General features: G+C 40.5%; 1 protein-coding gene across 1 annotated transcript; it reads left to right on the top strand.

Annotated features, from left to right (window-relative positions):
• Positions 1-1,126: 1,126 nt before the first annotated feature.
• LOC147614008 (uncharacterized) lies at positions 1,127-8,415 on the top strand. The gene is made up of 4 exons (XM_086780350.1): positions 1,127-1,415; positions 6,770-6,870; positions 6,959-7,077; positions 8,108-8,415. The coding sequence occupies exons 1-4, from the start codon at positions 1,127-1,129 to the stop codon at positions 8,388-8,390; spliced, it is 792 nt and encodes a 263-aa protein (XP_086636476.1). The 3' UTR covers positions 8,391-8,415.
• Positions 8,416-15,624: the final 7,209 nt, after the last annotated feature.

Genomic DNA, 15,624 nt, shown 5'->3' with positions numbered 1-15,624 from the left:
ACAAAGTGCGGATGCCTTCAAACAGGAGGTCATCCGGTTGGATGCAGCTTATGCGAGTGCGGTAATGGAGGTGGCCGCCCTCAATAGGCAAGTGTCAGATTTGAAGATCAAGGTAGCGCAATTAGAAGGAGAGGTTCGGGCCAAAGCTGGCTTGTCTACGAGGACAATCAAGCCAAAGGATCCCGAGCCCAGTGAAGCTCTTGCAGAACTTCTTGTATGACTGTGAGCAATTTTTCAAGAGTGCCAATCTTACTGCAGAGGCAGATAAGGTCTTTTATGCGACCACCTTTTTGACCAAAGATGCCAAGCTTTGGTGGCGTAATTACGTGGAAGATGTGGACAACGGAAGAAATACTTTCACTATTTCGACATGGGATGAGCTAAAGGCAGCTTTGCAGAAACAATTTCTACGCATGAATGCCGAATGGAAGGCAAGACAAGCCCTCGACAGCTTGGAGCACACCGGCTCAATCTGGGAGTACATGAAGGCCTTTCAAGCCCTTATGCTGCAGATCAGGACCATGTCTGAGGAAGACAGGTTCTTTCACTTCACTCATAGGCTCAAAGGTTGGGCCCAAGCAGATCTGCAGAGACAAAATGTCACCACTCTCACCACGGCATATGTCGCAGCCGACATGCTGACAGATTACAAGGAGCCTGGCCAACAAGGTAAAGGCTCTTCTCAAAGCAAAAGGTCAGCGGGTGCGGGCACATCTATGAATGGAGGCAAAGATAACGCCAAGAGTGGCTTTAAGGGTAAGAGGTCTGATTGTGAAGGTGGCGGAAGCGGGGGCACTTCCACATCAAAAGAGACCAGCAATGAAGCCAGCTCTACGAAGAAAGGAGGATCAGGCAACGGAAAGACTGAGTCCTCAAGGTCAGGAGCGGGCTCAAGCAAGTCGACGGGAAAAGCGAAAGAGGTGGAGTGTTTTATTTGCAGTGGCAATCATTATGCTCGTGATTGTCCACCTAAGCAAGCTCTACAAGGCATCCAGCAAAGTAGAGACTCCTCCACGAGTGTCCAGATTTTGGGCACTATTCAGCGCCTGAGTGCAGTGGACTCTGAAGTTGAATTGAAGTGTAATCGGCTTCTTTATGTCTCAACCATACTGAAGCGGTAAGAGCTATGGTGGATAGCGGGGCGTCTCACAACTTCATCACTCCAGCAAAAGCAAAGGAGAGTGGGATGAAGATAGAAGCGGATCCGGGATCCGTGATGAAAGCTGTGAATTCACCAGACAAGGAGGTCGGGAAGAAGGCCAAAAGCGTTCCAATTACTGTGGGTGAGGTTACTCACAAAACAGACTTCAGCGTATGCGAAATGGACGATTTTGACATTGCGCGTGGGCAAGTTTGGTTGCAAGAAGCCAAGGCCTTGATCTCTTCCTATTCGGAACAGCTCCTCCAGCTCTTGGGTGATTCAAGGATAAGGGTAGTGGGGAGGCTACCACAGAACAGCCAGCAACATACCCCAAGCTCTTATCAGCCCTATAACTGAAGCAAGCGGTGCACAGCTGATTGAGCTACCTTGGTTGAGCATAAGCATCATCCTCTCGATGGAAAGAGGCTCCGGAATTGAGGGGGGGGGGAAGGAAATGTGACGAGGTTCTCATCAAGCGAGGTCATCTTGGACGACGACCAATTTCCGCTTGACAACGGAAGCTCATGTGGACCGAGTTCATGTGCAGACGAGACTTGAACACGAGCTGTGGTCTTGATGGTGGACGGAATCACGCATTGAGACTCCATGAGAAGTGGACCGAGTTCGTGTGCAGACAAGACTTGAACACGAGCAGCAGTCTTGATGGTGGACGGAATCACGCATTGAGACTCCATGGGAACCGGGCCTTAGTGGGTGCATTAAGGTTCAGTTGTGCAAGTGTACCTTGGGCGGCCTTACCATGTGAAAGAATTTCATGTGGTGTACGCCTTAATAAAGGCCGGTGGGGGCCAGGCGTACAGAGGACACACGGGTGTATCTTTTCTAGAGAGAGAGAGAGCGAAGAGCAACACACTCGAGTCCAACAGAGGAGCAAGTGTGTGAGCGAGCTGCAGGGGTGTATGCGAGCGAGCGCGTGAGCAAGGGTGCTCAGGTGCGAAGAGTGAAGCACTCGAGTCCAGCAGGCTGCAGAGACAGAGAGCGCAAAAGGCTCGCATGCAAGTGTGTGTGCGAGTAAGCGCGTCAGCAGGCCTGCGAGCGAGCAAGTGCGTGTGCAAGCCTGCAAACGTGTGAGCAAGCAGGCAAGGCTGTACGCGTGCAGGAGGAGGAGGTGCTGACCAGCTCGTGCACGCGTGTGTGCGGCTGCAAAAAGCCATGTTTCTCTTCCTAGGCTGCAATGCAAGGCAGCCGCGTCAGCAAGCTTGCAAGGCTGTGTGCGTGCAGAGGGTAAAGGCGCAGGGCAGCCCGCATGCGTGTGTGTGCGCGGCTGTAAATAGCGAGACTTTCATCCAGACTGCAGGGCAGCCGCGCGAGCAAGCATGCAACAGAGTCTGCGAGTAAGAGCGTGAAAGCAAGCATACGAGGGTGTGTGCGAGCAAGTGCGTCAGTAAGCAGGCGAAGAAGTGTGTAAGCAGCGCAGGAGCAAGCTTGCGAGGCTGTGTGCGTGCAGAGGGTAGAGGCGTAGGGCAGCCCACATGCGTGTGTGCTCGGCTGTAAACAGCCGAGCCTTTTATCGAGACTGCAGGGCAGCCGCGCTTGAAGAATGTGTGTGCACTGCCTGTTCTCTGTAGCTATGTTGGAGCGCAACAGCAGAAGCATTGTGTGGTAAAGCAGAGGCTTGTGCTGTATGTGAAGCAAAGGGGCCGAGTTGCAAAGGCGATTCGGACTGCTGTAAGCAACGTGCAGGTGAAGAGAAGATGGCGATGTACATGGGTTGATTCTTCATCGACTGGTGCCTACTTGTCAATGATTCTGCCAAAGTCACTGCCCAGCTCACAAGAATATTCACTCAAGAAGGATCTGCCTTTCAAATGGATCCATGATTTGTACAGTAGCTTTGATAAGCTAACACCGCTGTATTGGTAACCTTTCTTGTTTTAAGGCTGTTTGATTTATCGAAACCTTTTGAGATAGTAGTTGACAAAATGGTTAAGCCATTTGTGGAGTTTTAATCCAAGAAAGCCATCCCACGGCTTATGAATCCAAGAAGCTCTGACCACACAAAAAAATTATCCCATCCTACACATTATTTAGAGCGACTAGCTATGATTCATGCTCTCAAGATTTAGAGACGTTATCTTTTAGAAAGCAAATTTCAACTAATGCCTGACCACAAAAGTTTAAAAATTGATCTTTACTCAACCACAATTAAACATGAGACAAAGATGATGGATCCAAATTTTGTATGGATATGATTTTGAGATAAAGTATAGGCTAGAAAAAGAAAATGTAGTTGATGATGTTAGGAAAAGGAAATGTAGCTGTTGATGCTGTTAGCAAAAACTCATTTGTTGTTATTTTTATTATGCCTTCAAATTCCATTCCAAACCAAGCCAAGGAAGGAGAAGGACAAGTATTTTGGGCCTATTTTGTAGAAGCTTTAACAAGGAGAGCAACAATTGAAGACATAAAAATATACTTTAGAAGAGGAAAATGTTTATTTTAATGGAAGGCTATGTATACCAGATGATGAAGAGCTCAAAAAGAAAACCTTAGTAGAAGCTCATGATGGATCGATGGTTGCTCATCATGGTTAGCATAAAATGAACACTTCTATCAGAAGAGGACTCTAGACTGGAAAGAGAGCACTCTTTCCATATGGCAACTGCCATTGTAGGAGAAAGCATTGAGGTCTAATATCAATAAGTGGGAAGACTCTACTTCACTATGTTTGAGTAGAGAGGAGCAACAAAGAAGTACAAGTTGCATATAGATTCAATGCACTTGCATTTTTTGGGGGGGCTCAAGTCAGTCTCGAATCTTGGAAAAATCATCTTCTATGTGGGAGAAGACTTAATGAAGACAAATCTTAGCCTATTCTATTAAACTATCTTAGATTTCAGAATTTTCTTGTGATGTAAAAATTACTCAAAGCTGCTTTAGGATAAAATGTGCTTATAGAAAATTCGGCATATTTTTTATTTCATGGATCCCTAATTTTACCAAATTAAGTTTGGAGAAATTTTAGGTTATAATTCCCTGAAGTTTCTTTAGATTTAATAAAACAAAATTTATGAGGCTAGCATGATTAACCTAAGTGTACTTGTGCACTCCCCTTTTCATGGACATCTAGTATGCATGTGTGTGTGTGTGTGTGTGTGTGTGTGTGTGCATACAATTCTGTTTCAAATAAAGGTAAATTTGATTGATTCAAATATAGCTTTTGTTTTACCTAATTACGTTGAATTGTTAGAATAAGATACTTACAAAATGACCCTAGTAATTTGTAGGAAAAAATAGTATAATTTTAGGGATTTCGACGAGCACACCAAAAAATTGCATGAATAACAATAAGTATTTTCAAAATGAGGTACTAGAAAAATTATCATGATAGTGTGACAGTAAGGCTATGGTCTTGCAAGGTGGACACCCATGTTCGGATCTGAGGTAGAGTCCCCCTCCCCCTTTTTAATTTACATTCTTGGGCCTTGTTTATGTTTTTTGGCCCTTATTTAAACCCTCACATAAACGCATGCACTTGCACATATACCTTCACACACACACACACACTATTACAATTACACATTAGACATGTACGCATATACATGAAGTGTATGTGTCTACATGTATATGTGTATAATTGTAATTGTGTGTGCACAATGGTTTCAAAAACAAATCCCAAATCCAAGTTTAAAAAAGAGATGGAGCACCAACAACTCAAGCCCTTCTGTTGAGAGGGCTAATAACTTACCACTACAACTCAAGCCCTTCTGTTGAGAGGGCTAATAACTTACCACTACAACATCTCTTAATCGTGTAGTCCCCCCACCCTGCCCCTCAATGCAAGCTCTCGCTTAAGGTGGCACATTCCATTGGTGTGTCAACCTCCTCGCTTCCTCGTTGCACAAAAAAATGGTGCAGTACCATGGTCTCCAACCAAAAGCCATCAAGATTTGTATACCTTTATTTTATTGTATTAGATTTGCAACCCTTCTCTTGAGGCATAAGCCATTAAGATTTGTATACCCTTATTTTACTATGCAATTGAGTTTGCAATCCTTAGTTATTCTCCTCTCCACTTGTAATGCATCAAGATTACCTTTTTCACTAGGCAAACATAGGCATGAACAAATGCTATAGTCAAACTCTTTTTGGGGAGAAATTGTGGGTTAGTCCTTAGTTTAGAGGGGTACTCTTCTAGTTGCTACTTAATTTAGAGGGTGGATATTAGAGAGGCGATGTATGCACATATATTTGATGATAGAAGAAAACAATTGCTTCCCTAGACCTCTCTCAACCAATGAAATTTAACATATTTTGCCCATCTTATGGGTGCGGACGCTACTCTTATGCTCCCTGTATAGTGTGTATTCAAAAACATATACTTCCTTCTTTGTCTTGCCACTAGGTCACCCATGCTATGCTTATTCTTCCTATATGGTGTGTGTTCAAGAAAACATAGTTCCTACTTTGTCTTGCCACTAGGGTCACCTCTAAGCACAACCTAGCTCTTTGTCAAAACCAAAAGAACACAAAACGTTTCAACAATTTATAGAAAATGCCCTCAAAGGACTATATTGTTGGCCTTGGTCTTGCCAAGGACACAAAAACTCATGCTTTTCAAGTTTTATTAAAAAAACAGAGTGTCTTAAGGGGTGATTGACTTTTAGCACTAATGTATGTGCTCTTAGGAAGTAAATGTTCTATTTTTCTAGTTGTGTGATAACTAATATGTGCATTCCTAGATGTCATGCCTTGACGTTGCTTAAGGTATTTCATCTCCTTGTTTTTTAGATGATTTCGTTATATGTGCCACAAAATAGTTCATAACTTGTAAATAGGAGGGAAGTATGATACGTAATAATGCATCATATTCAAGTGAGTGTAGTAGAACAAGTACTAAAAGTTAAAAGTCCTTCACGGTTGGCATGCAACTTTTTCTTAAGTTTTACCAAGGGGCTTGTTATAGTTTGGTGGTAGTCCAATTTGTGAAGTGTTTCGTTTTGCCAAGTCCCTAGTCGTGGTGGGCGTGAACACTATTGGCAACCTCGATTGAGGGGCGGTGTGGGTGAGTGAGTGAGTGAGTGAGTGAGTGAGTGTGTGTGTGTGTGTGTGTGTGTGTACACCTCCCCTCCCTCCCCCCCCCAAAAAAACAAAAGCTACACAACATCGGCATTTTTAAAAAAGGGGAAGAGCTTGTTGCAACTCGTGAAAGCAATTTGATTGCCTCTCTCTCTCTCTCTCTCTCTCTCTCTCTCTCTCTCTCAAGATTGGTTAGCTCACGGAGTTTGTACTCAACATGTTATTTGCTTGAATCCCACTCCACTTGGATAGAAATATGTGGTTTCTTTTTGGGATCATTACTACAAGATAACAAAGATCTCTCTCTCTCTCTCTCTCTCTCTCTCTCTCATGTGGTAGATTGCTTACCTAATGGAGTTGCTATTCAACATGTCATGTGTTCAAATCCTACCCCTATCAAATAGATCAAATTACATAAAAACGTTCTCTCTCTCTCTGTCTCTCTCTCTCTCTCTCTCTCTCTCTCTCTCACACACACACACACACACACACACACAGAGGACACCCCTCTCGTTTTGTAGGATAAGCACGTTTTAGCAAAAGAAAAAGGCAAGAATTGTATTAACTATTATGGTGGTCATGGTGCAGTTGCATTCTCTAGTAGCAGGTCTCGTGTTCTTGTTCGTGGCACCATTTCAATTCAACACATCCTTCAGGGCTCGTCACTTCAAGCTACATCGACAGATGGGGTATGCATTTGTGTGTGCATCCCTTTTTTTAGCATTCACGGGTTCAACCACCATGCTTGTTAACTCCGAATTTGGGACTTTGGGACAGCTTTTTATGGCGATTGCGTCCATCACTCTCCTCATATGCCTTGCTCGTGCTGTGGCCACAGCTAGAAACAAACAATTTCAAGTGCATAGGCGTTGGATGATTCGCACTACTGTCATGGGGTAAGCATTATCTACTCTACTTCTCACAAAAAAAATTCACATGACCTTGTTAAAAATACAAGCATTGTGTTGGAGCAAGTGCTTAATGTGTGTGTGTGTGTGTGTGTGTGTGTGAGATTTTTGGAAGGGTGGCCTTGGATATTCATTGAATTTTATTATAATATTCTTTTTCTTTGACATCTATCTAACAAAATTTACTCAATGATCTTTAAAAAGTGGATCCTTTCCTTCGAAGAGCAAAAATTTATCTATCCTTGAAAAGTTTAGCAATTTTGCCTCTTTCAAAAAGTTAGCCCATCTTTGGAAGGATTATATGTATGATGTGAGGCCTCAAGAAGAGTATCAAGTACTTTTATGATGGCAAGGGCATACCTTACTTGTAGCATTCTTCATTGAAGGCAATAGAGCCACCAGTAGATTATTTCTTTGTGATCATTGAAACCTCACAAATTGATTTTGCCCCACCAAGCATGATTTTTTAAATTACTAGCTAAACCTTTGAAGTCTAATTCAGCTCTCCTTAAGTCCTTAGGCATGACTAAAAGCTGATTAATAGGTCTTTGTAATTGTTCTTCTTGGTGTTCAAATTTGAATTCAAGGTACCTAATGATGCTAGTGGCAAAACAAGAGGGGATTGGTTACATAGATGCCTTTAGAAAGATCATCGTCAACAACAAGAACTAAACACATAGCATTTCTTCTTGGGATCCAAGTATGAACTCCCATAACTAGGGTATATCTTGTTGCAAATAGCCATAAGAGAGGAGAATGGCTACCCAAATCTAGATTGAAATGTTGGCAATGAATATTAAGCTCATGGGCTTGGATTCAATACATAAACTTTACAACAGTCCATTCTAAATAAAGAATAACAGCACCAGGGAGTTGAGGTTTTTGGTGATTAAAATTTAAATGTGATCAACCAAAGTCTTCTCTTCCAAAAGGACTATAGGGTTTTTCGAAATTTGTATTTTAATGTCATTTCAATGGTAATGTTAGCCTTCTAATTGGTTACAATGCACATGAACAGGTACGGAGTTATAAATTCAGGAATTGTTCTAATGGTTGCACAAAAGGGTCTTGGTTTACCTGTTTTGAGTGTTGCTAACTACTCCATCGCCATCTCTTGGATAATGGGTGTTGTAGTTGTTGAGTCCTTACATCCGAAAGTATTTGAAAGAGAAAAGGGTAGAGTAGATTTTTTCTTGTATGTAAAAATCATAACTCATCAGCTTGATGTTTTTACTCCTCCACACTCGCAATTTTTTTTCCTTGTAATATTTAGAATTGTTCAAAATCTCATCCTTATATAACGTTGTATATATGTGATCAGTATGACCTTTTTTCATGGGCTCCATCCTCTTTAATAACCCCCTTGCACCCATCTCTCTCTCTCTCTCTCTCTCTCTCTCTCTCTCTCTCTCTCTTTGTTGTGTGCATATGCACACACATGTGCACACACACACACACACATATTTAGGTTAAGCTAAATTAGGTCTCATCAAGATCCTTCACACCAAATTAGACTTCCTTTTTACTTATCAAATTTGAGGAACCTAGTTGAACCCAATGTTTTGACTTGACTATTTAAGTTGTATATAAATGTTCCTTTTGCAAAAGAATTCTCCCAATAAAATTGTATTGTTGAGATTGTGAAGTAATGGCCTTTTGTTTAATTTTTCATGTTTGGTAATAAGCCGTGTGTTGTTTGAAATTTTGAAGTGTAATTACATAATACACTAGCAAAAGAAAATGTTGCATTGTGAAGTCATGCATTTTTCTATTTCTTTTGACTTCTCAATCGATGAGAAGTGGTGTATTTTTTGAATTTGTAAAATCTCTCTCTCTCTCTCTCTCTCTCTCTCTCTATATATATATATATATATATATATATATATATATATATATATATATATATATCTTGCTAGCCTAATATCTTGGAATGCTTATTCTTAACCTTTTTCTTCTTGAAGGAATGTAACAACATGAAAAAATACGAAAAGTGATATCGACTAGATCACCATGTGAAATTTCTTTCTCACCTACTAGTCTCATGATATATGTAATTTGTGATGTCATGGAGATCAATAAATATAGTAATTTCATGTGGAAAATATGATGTTTTTGCTATCCTAGACTCTTGGTGATCATGTGCTAACTTCTAAAGACTTATCAAAGACTTATAAATAGGCATCTATGGAGAGGCATTCATGATCTGGAAGGACCATTACATTTGGATCTTCAATTGTTACTGGGGTCCCTTCCCACCAAGAAAGTGGCGATAGATTTGCAGAGCTCGTTGAGCTAGATATAGAAGACACATTTTCGGACTCAAGTGAAATATCTTGTATTGGAAAGCAAAGTATCCATCCTCATGGATAACTTCTACGATTTGGAAGTACAAACTCCACCACCACATGGCCAAGTGAGGTGTCTGTAATTTGACATATGGTTCAAATACATTAGGCATAACAAATACAGACCCAAGCTATATGTAGACACCTTGAACTGGTTCACAATGAAAATAGAGGATGTTCCATCCCCTTTGCATTGGAGGTATGGGTCAACTATCAAGGTGACCAGTATATGAGCATAAAAAAAGGGAGATGCTTTATGATAACACCTTTATTTGAGTCTATGATCTCGACTAGTGTTACCTATCATGAATCAGAGGGAAGAGAATTTGATGCCACAAATCTTTCAAGGATCTGTTAAGGAGCATACATAGATCGACAATTGCAAAGCATGGATTATGCACCTTTCTTTGAGTCTATGATCTCGACTAGTGTTACCTATCATGAATCAGAGGGAAGAGAATTTGATGCCACAAATCTTTCAAGGATCTGTCAAGGAGCATACATAGATCGACAATTGCAAAGCATGGATTATGCACCAAGTGTACCACCACACTACCAAAGCATGGATTATGCACCAATTGCAAAGCATGGATTATGCACCAAGTGTACCACCACACTACCAACTCAAGGGCAAAACCTTGCAACAATTGCTCTGCTCCCTCAAGGTTTGCAAACGGAATCCCAATCTTGTTTTATCATCCCACCAAATCCTAGGGATGTTGCCCACTTTGCATGCAGTGCTTCGTTCAAATCTGGAAAGAACACAAGCTTCAAAAATTGCAATCCCTTTACCTTCTCTTTGCCCATTGTTTGGTGGCCATGGTGATTTGCTATTAGAGGGCACTATTTGCTCTATACTTCTTGCTTTCACGGGTTTTGTTCTTTGAGTCCTTGTGAGATTCTCTTTGTTTTTGTTCACTACTTTCGTATCCATTGGTGCCACAATTTTTGAGGCGTGATGGTTTGCGCTTCTTAATCTATGTATCGTCCTTGAAATTTTCTTCATTAAGGGCCGTGATCACGTGGTTACTCATGATAGGGCTATGGTCTTGAATTTTGCTACTTTTAGTTTTCTTCCGGGTCTGCTTTTCTTGTATGGGGTTCTCCTGAAGTGAGTGATAGCTAGCTATACTTTCTTCTACCCACTGGACCCTGTTTTTGCACGTCTATCTTTGCATCTTGGACTCGGATGCCAAATACTTGTACAATGTTCTCTTTTTCTTCTGAAGAAGAGTGATATGGCTTCAACCTATAGCCATTTACCTTGTTGACGCACACTGTGTCATCAAGGTTCTTCAACAAGTCGGTGCCTAGAGCTACCTCTTCGTGAATAATACAAGGTCCTACCCATCGTATTTTCAACTTATCGGAGTGTGGGCCCAACCTAGAGTTGAATATTAGCACTTTGTCCCCCTTTTTGAAGATCTTAACTTTTCCATATTGGTCTGTCCAAGCTGCATTGCTTTCGCAAAATATACACTCTCCTGCCTTGTTTCTTCTAATTTGAGCAATTCCTATATCTTGCACCTCTAGGATTCCTCCATGAGTAGTTTCTCTTGCACCTCTAGGATTCCTCCATGAGTAGTTTCTCTTGAACTGCTATCCTTAGGCTAGGGACCACAAATTCCATGGGAACAATAGCCTTTAATCCGTAAGCCATCTTGAATGGTGTCATCCTGGTGGTGACCTTGTTTGTTGTTCTAAAGGCCCAACAAGGCACTATCTCATTTCCGATCCTAATCTTTTTGGTTGGCCTCCACCATTTTCTTTAGTATTTTGACTAGTATTTTATTTGTAAACTCTGCCTACCCATTACATTGCGGATGATAAGTGATAGATTTTTTGTGTGAATGATCATGTGCTTAGTGATGAGCTCATGCATGACTTCATTGATGAAGTACTTTCCTTGATCACTCACTATTTCCACTAGGCATCCAAACCTTATCATAATATTTTTATACAAAAACTTGGCAACTTCTCTTGCTGTGTTCCCCTAGAGTACCACAGCTTTTGGCCATTTGGTGCAATAGTCTGTTGCTGTGATGATGTAACAGCATTCTGTTCCTTTTGCCCTGGGCTTGATTGATTCCACAAAATCCAATCCCCACTTCATGAATGGGCTGCCGTGAAAGGTGGTGGGGGCATTCTTTAGTTCAAACATCATAACTGTGTGGCTACAAACACTCTCCATTTTGTTATAAGGGCTTTTTTGTCTTGATCTTCTAATGCCACTTTTACTTGGTTGTATCCACTAAATCCGTCTAGGAATGTGTACATCTCCCTTATATAGATACTTTCTGACATACCTATCAGTGTGCATTCTCATACCATTATATTGCACCGCTCCTATCTTCCACAGTGATGGCGATACGTAAATTCGCCTCATCTACCTTTTGCAACATTATTCATGAGCGGAGGCCTTCGAGGTTAGTTCCCATGTCAATAGAACTTTCAAAGAAAACTTGAAATGAAAAAGTTAACAAACCATAAAAAACACTAAACTCCTAAAGAGCGGGAGGTACTTAATCGCTATGCCAATGTGAGGGGGTATTTTGAGTCCCAAAACTCTCTTTTTACATTAAAAATGCTAACCATAAAGCTAATCTAATATTGGCCTTGGAGTCACACACCCAACCCAATGTCCTAATCTAATGGATTTGTAACCAAGGGAGCCTAACATGTGACCCAATGCTCAACTAAAGACTTGATGCTCCCCAGCAGTAGTAGTAAAGCTGCACCATTATTGGGGTTGCCATAGCATAACGGCTTTATCCAACAATCCTCATAATAAGAAGAGTGTCTATGGAGAGCTTAACCCGGCTAGCTCATGGAGGAAACCTCACGTTGTCAAAGCAAAGGAATCTCTAGCATTGCACTTGGATAGCTTAATGGTCACTTCTCCACTAACTCAATTGCACTAATAAAATAGATTAGCTATGGATAAGCTAACCCACTAACTGTAACTGACTCAACCTCACTCTCAAATAATGTGCTAAGCTATTAATGATCACATTCAAGAGCCCACACACACTCGATCAAAGTCCACATGGGCTATTAATTTATTCTCTTCACCCTATGATTGCCCACAAGTGAAATAGATTAGTTAATGACCCCACAAGTACTAATCAAGAAAGTTCACCCTACTTCTAATCAAAGCAATGAAGGAATGAAATAGCACTCAAAGACAGGCCTTCCTTCATCTAAACATGCCCACACATACATACAATGATTTAATGCAAGCCCAAATGCTAATACACTCAACCCACACCACTCTAAGAGAATAATGAAGAAAGCAAGCAAACCCAAATGCTAATACAATCAACCCATACCACTCTAATCAAAGAGAACAATGCTAATCAACAAAGCAAGCAAGCAAGCATACGCACATGCATCAATTACTTGATCACACATAAGTAAAGAACGTGCATTGCTCACATAACCATTGTAAGAGTGAAAGAGAAGAAAAGAGAAGCTATTGCCCACTTCATTAATCGAATAGATCACTTACAATGAGATCTCAAGCTATGGAAGCTTGAGGTAAGCTTAGTATAGAGGAGAGCTAGACTTGGAGATCTCTTTGAGAGAAATGACCAAAATGCCCCCAATTCCTATAAAGAGTATTCACTTTTATACCTAGGTTCAAATAACTTTGGCTTTTCATGTGAGTGGACATTCTTTTAAAAAAAATGATAAATCACATTAATGGGCTAAGACTATTACAACTTGGAACTCTTACGAGCCCACATTCTAGCTTAATATGTATTTACATTGCACTTAGGCGAGATTTACTTGAATGTGGGAAAAGCCATTAAAAATAGTTTCCTGCATTCCCATTCCTATTGTTGCTTCCTCTTTTCTCTTGTAACTCTCCCTCTCTTTTGGCATTGACTTCTCTTAATCCTCAACCTTGTGCCCACACTTGTACATGTAGTCTACTTTCCATTTCTCCCGAAACATTAGGACTACAATATCAATTTTCAGCCACATAATCTTGGACTTAGCTTATGTTTAGGTAAACTTTTTATTGCCTTGAGTACTGTGGCACCTTATGCTAGTCACACAAGGTCTATCCCATCTAAAATTAACAATCTAGATCTCATCGCTAGCTCTAATGAAGCTCAAATTTTGTGGGCAGATAGGTCATATAGTGTTATTCACTATTGAGTTGTTAGTTTTGACAAAAAGTGTATGTACAGCTCAGAAAGTTGGTCCATCGACAATGTGTTACACCTTGGGCTACATGCACAATCTACAATCCCCCACGCCCTAGGCACATGCCCTAGCACATTTGATAGGAAGAAGTAGAATCCTAAATCCTTGTTTTTCCACATTTGTCAATGGGTCATCCAAAGAGTAGATATACACTCTACACGCCAATGCATACCATGTACAATACATTTTTAATCATATTTATGCAAAGAACTGCTTTTCACATTCCAATCTGTAGCTACTACAAGCCAAAACACACACAATGAAGCTAAAAAATACGTATGTGAACCTACTTTTTAATTCTATCAATTATAGTGTGCCTAATGGACTCTAAAGCTACACTATGTAAGACTTTTAAACTTGAATTAAATCTTGAAATGCCAAAGTGAATAAAGTTCTAAAAAGCACTAATCTACTCAAGAGAGAGAGACACTCAACTGTTATGCCAAAGTGAGGGCTTTTTGAGTCCCACAACTCTCTTTTTTGCATTAAAGACACTAACTACAAATCCTAATCTAATATTGGCCTTTGGATCACACAGCCAATCCAATGCCCTAATCTAATGGTTTTGGGATAAAAGCAAGAAAATGTGATACAATTTTAGTACTTTTTAGGTACTTCAAAAGTAGAAAAAGAAAGAGGTTTTTGAGTTTTGAGAATAGCGCCAATGGCATTACCAATAGCCTTAGAAGTACTTATGTGCATAAATTACACTTTTCAATACTATTACACATCTTAGATTTTTATATACTATGGTTAGAATTGACTTTCTCTAGCACCTTCAAGGTACTGTCCAAGATAGTCAAAACTATACCACCTTTTCTTGCTTTCACCCTTTTGCAACCAATGAAGCAATCTACTACCCAAAGCAAACCCAAGACTCACTAGCTTAGATTAGAGCTCCCCATCTGCGGTGCCATTGTTAAGGTAACCATAGCTAGTGGCTCTAACCCAACACTCCTCAAATAAAGAGCTCGACTTAGGAGAGCTTTGCTCGAACTTGCTCATGTAAGAATCCACACCTTGTTAGAATGTGGGAATCTTTAGCTTGCCCTTGGGTTTGACTCTAGATGACTCCACCTATCTAACACTTCAATTATTAAGTGGATTAGCAATGAATGTGCTAACCCACTCACTCTCTTGTCTTACCCGAAGCAATGTGTGATCAATTATTGAGTGGATTAGCAATGAATGTGCTAACCCACTCACTCTCTTGTCTTACCCACAACACTCAGAAGCAATGTGTGATCAATGATGAAAAGAGTACTGATGTGAACCCACAAGCATATATCAAAGGCCCACATGCACTGTCCTAGCCTCCTTCTTCAAATGGTTGCCCATTATTGAAAATGAGATTATATTAGCACTTAAGACCAATTCTTGCCCTCTTAAGCCTAATCAATACAAGCATAAGCAAAAAAGACTTCAACCAAGCATTCTATTCATTTCTTCATTTACATCACTACTGCACGCAAGGCAAATTCTCAAGTATGCCCATGTCAAGATTAATCAAGTACACAAGTATTCAAGCATCAAGCATCCACTTCATTAATCAAGCATACACTAAGTATTAAGCAACTAATTCATCCCTTCAAGCAAAGCTTAACACAAAGCATACATTGATTGAATTGTAGGCAAAAAGAGAGAAGCCATGGCAATACTCTATTCATGATAAAGATTACAAGAGATTGAGTTTAAACAAGAATGCTTGGAGCAAAAATGGCTTAGAGAAGAGACAATGATAGAGAACTTCATTACATAAGCTCCTTCAATATAGATACACCCAAAAAAGAGTCCCATTCTACTAGCAATGCCCACATTTATAGCTCAGCTTCCAACTTTAGCCCTTTTCACATTTGGGTGGAAAAAACTAGTAAAAAGGATAATGCCTACATTTATAGCTCAGCTTCCAACTTTAGCCCTTTTCACATTTGGGTGGACAAAACTAGTAAAAAGGATAAATTTAAAAGGAGATAGAAAT

This window comes from Cibotium barometz, chromosome 42 (assembly GCF_041138505.1).
Source record: "Cibotium barometz isolate CiBa-2024 chromosome 42, ASM4113850v1, whole genome shotgun sequence".
NCBI lineage: Eukaryota > Viridiplantae > Streptophyta > Polypodiopsida > Cyatheales > Cibotiaceae > Cibotium > Cibotium barometz.
The sequence above is the reverse complement of the archived record's forward strand: the minus strand, read 5'-3'. Positions and strand labels throughout refer to the sequence as shown.

Bases quoted from the DNA above. Each gene is read 5' to 3' on its own strand.
- LOC147614008 (XM_086780350.1), top strand. From the start codon at position 1,127: ATGGTGGATAGCGGGGCGTCTCACAACTTCATCACTCCAGCAAAAGCA. The intron at 1,416-6,769 runs GTGATTCAAGGA...GTCATGGTGCAG, and splicing joins ACAGCTCCTCCAGCTCTTGG to TTGCATTCTCTAGTAGCAGG. The intron at 6,871-6,958 runs GTATGCATTTGT...ACTTTGGGACAG, and splicing joins AAGCTACATCGACAGATGGG to CTTTTTATGGCGATTGCGTC.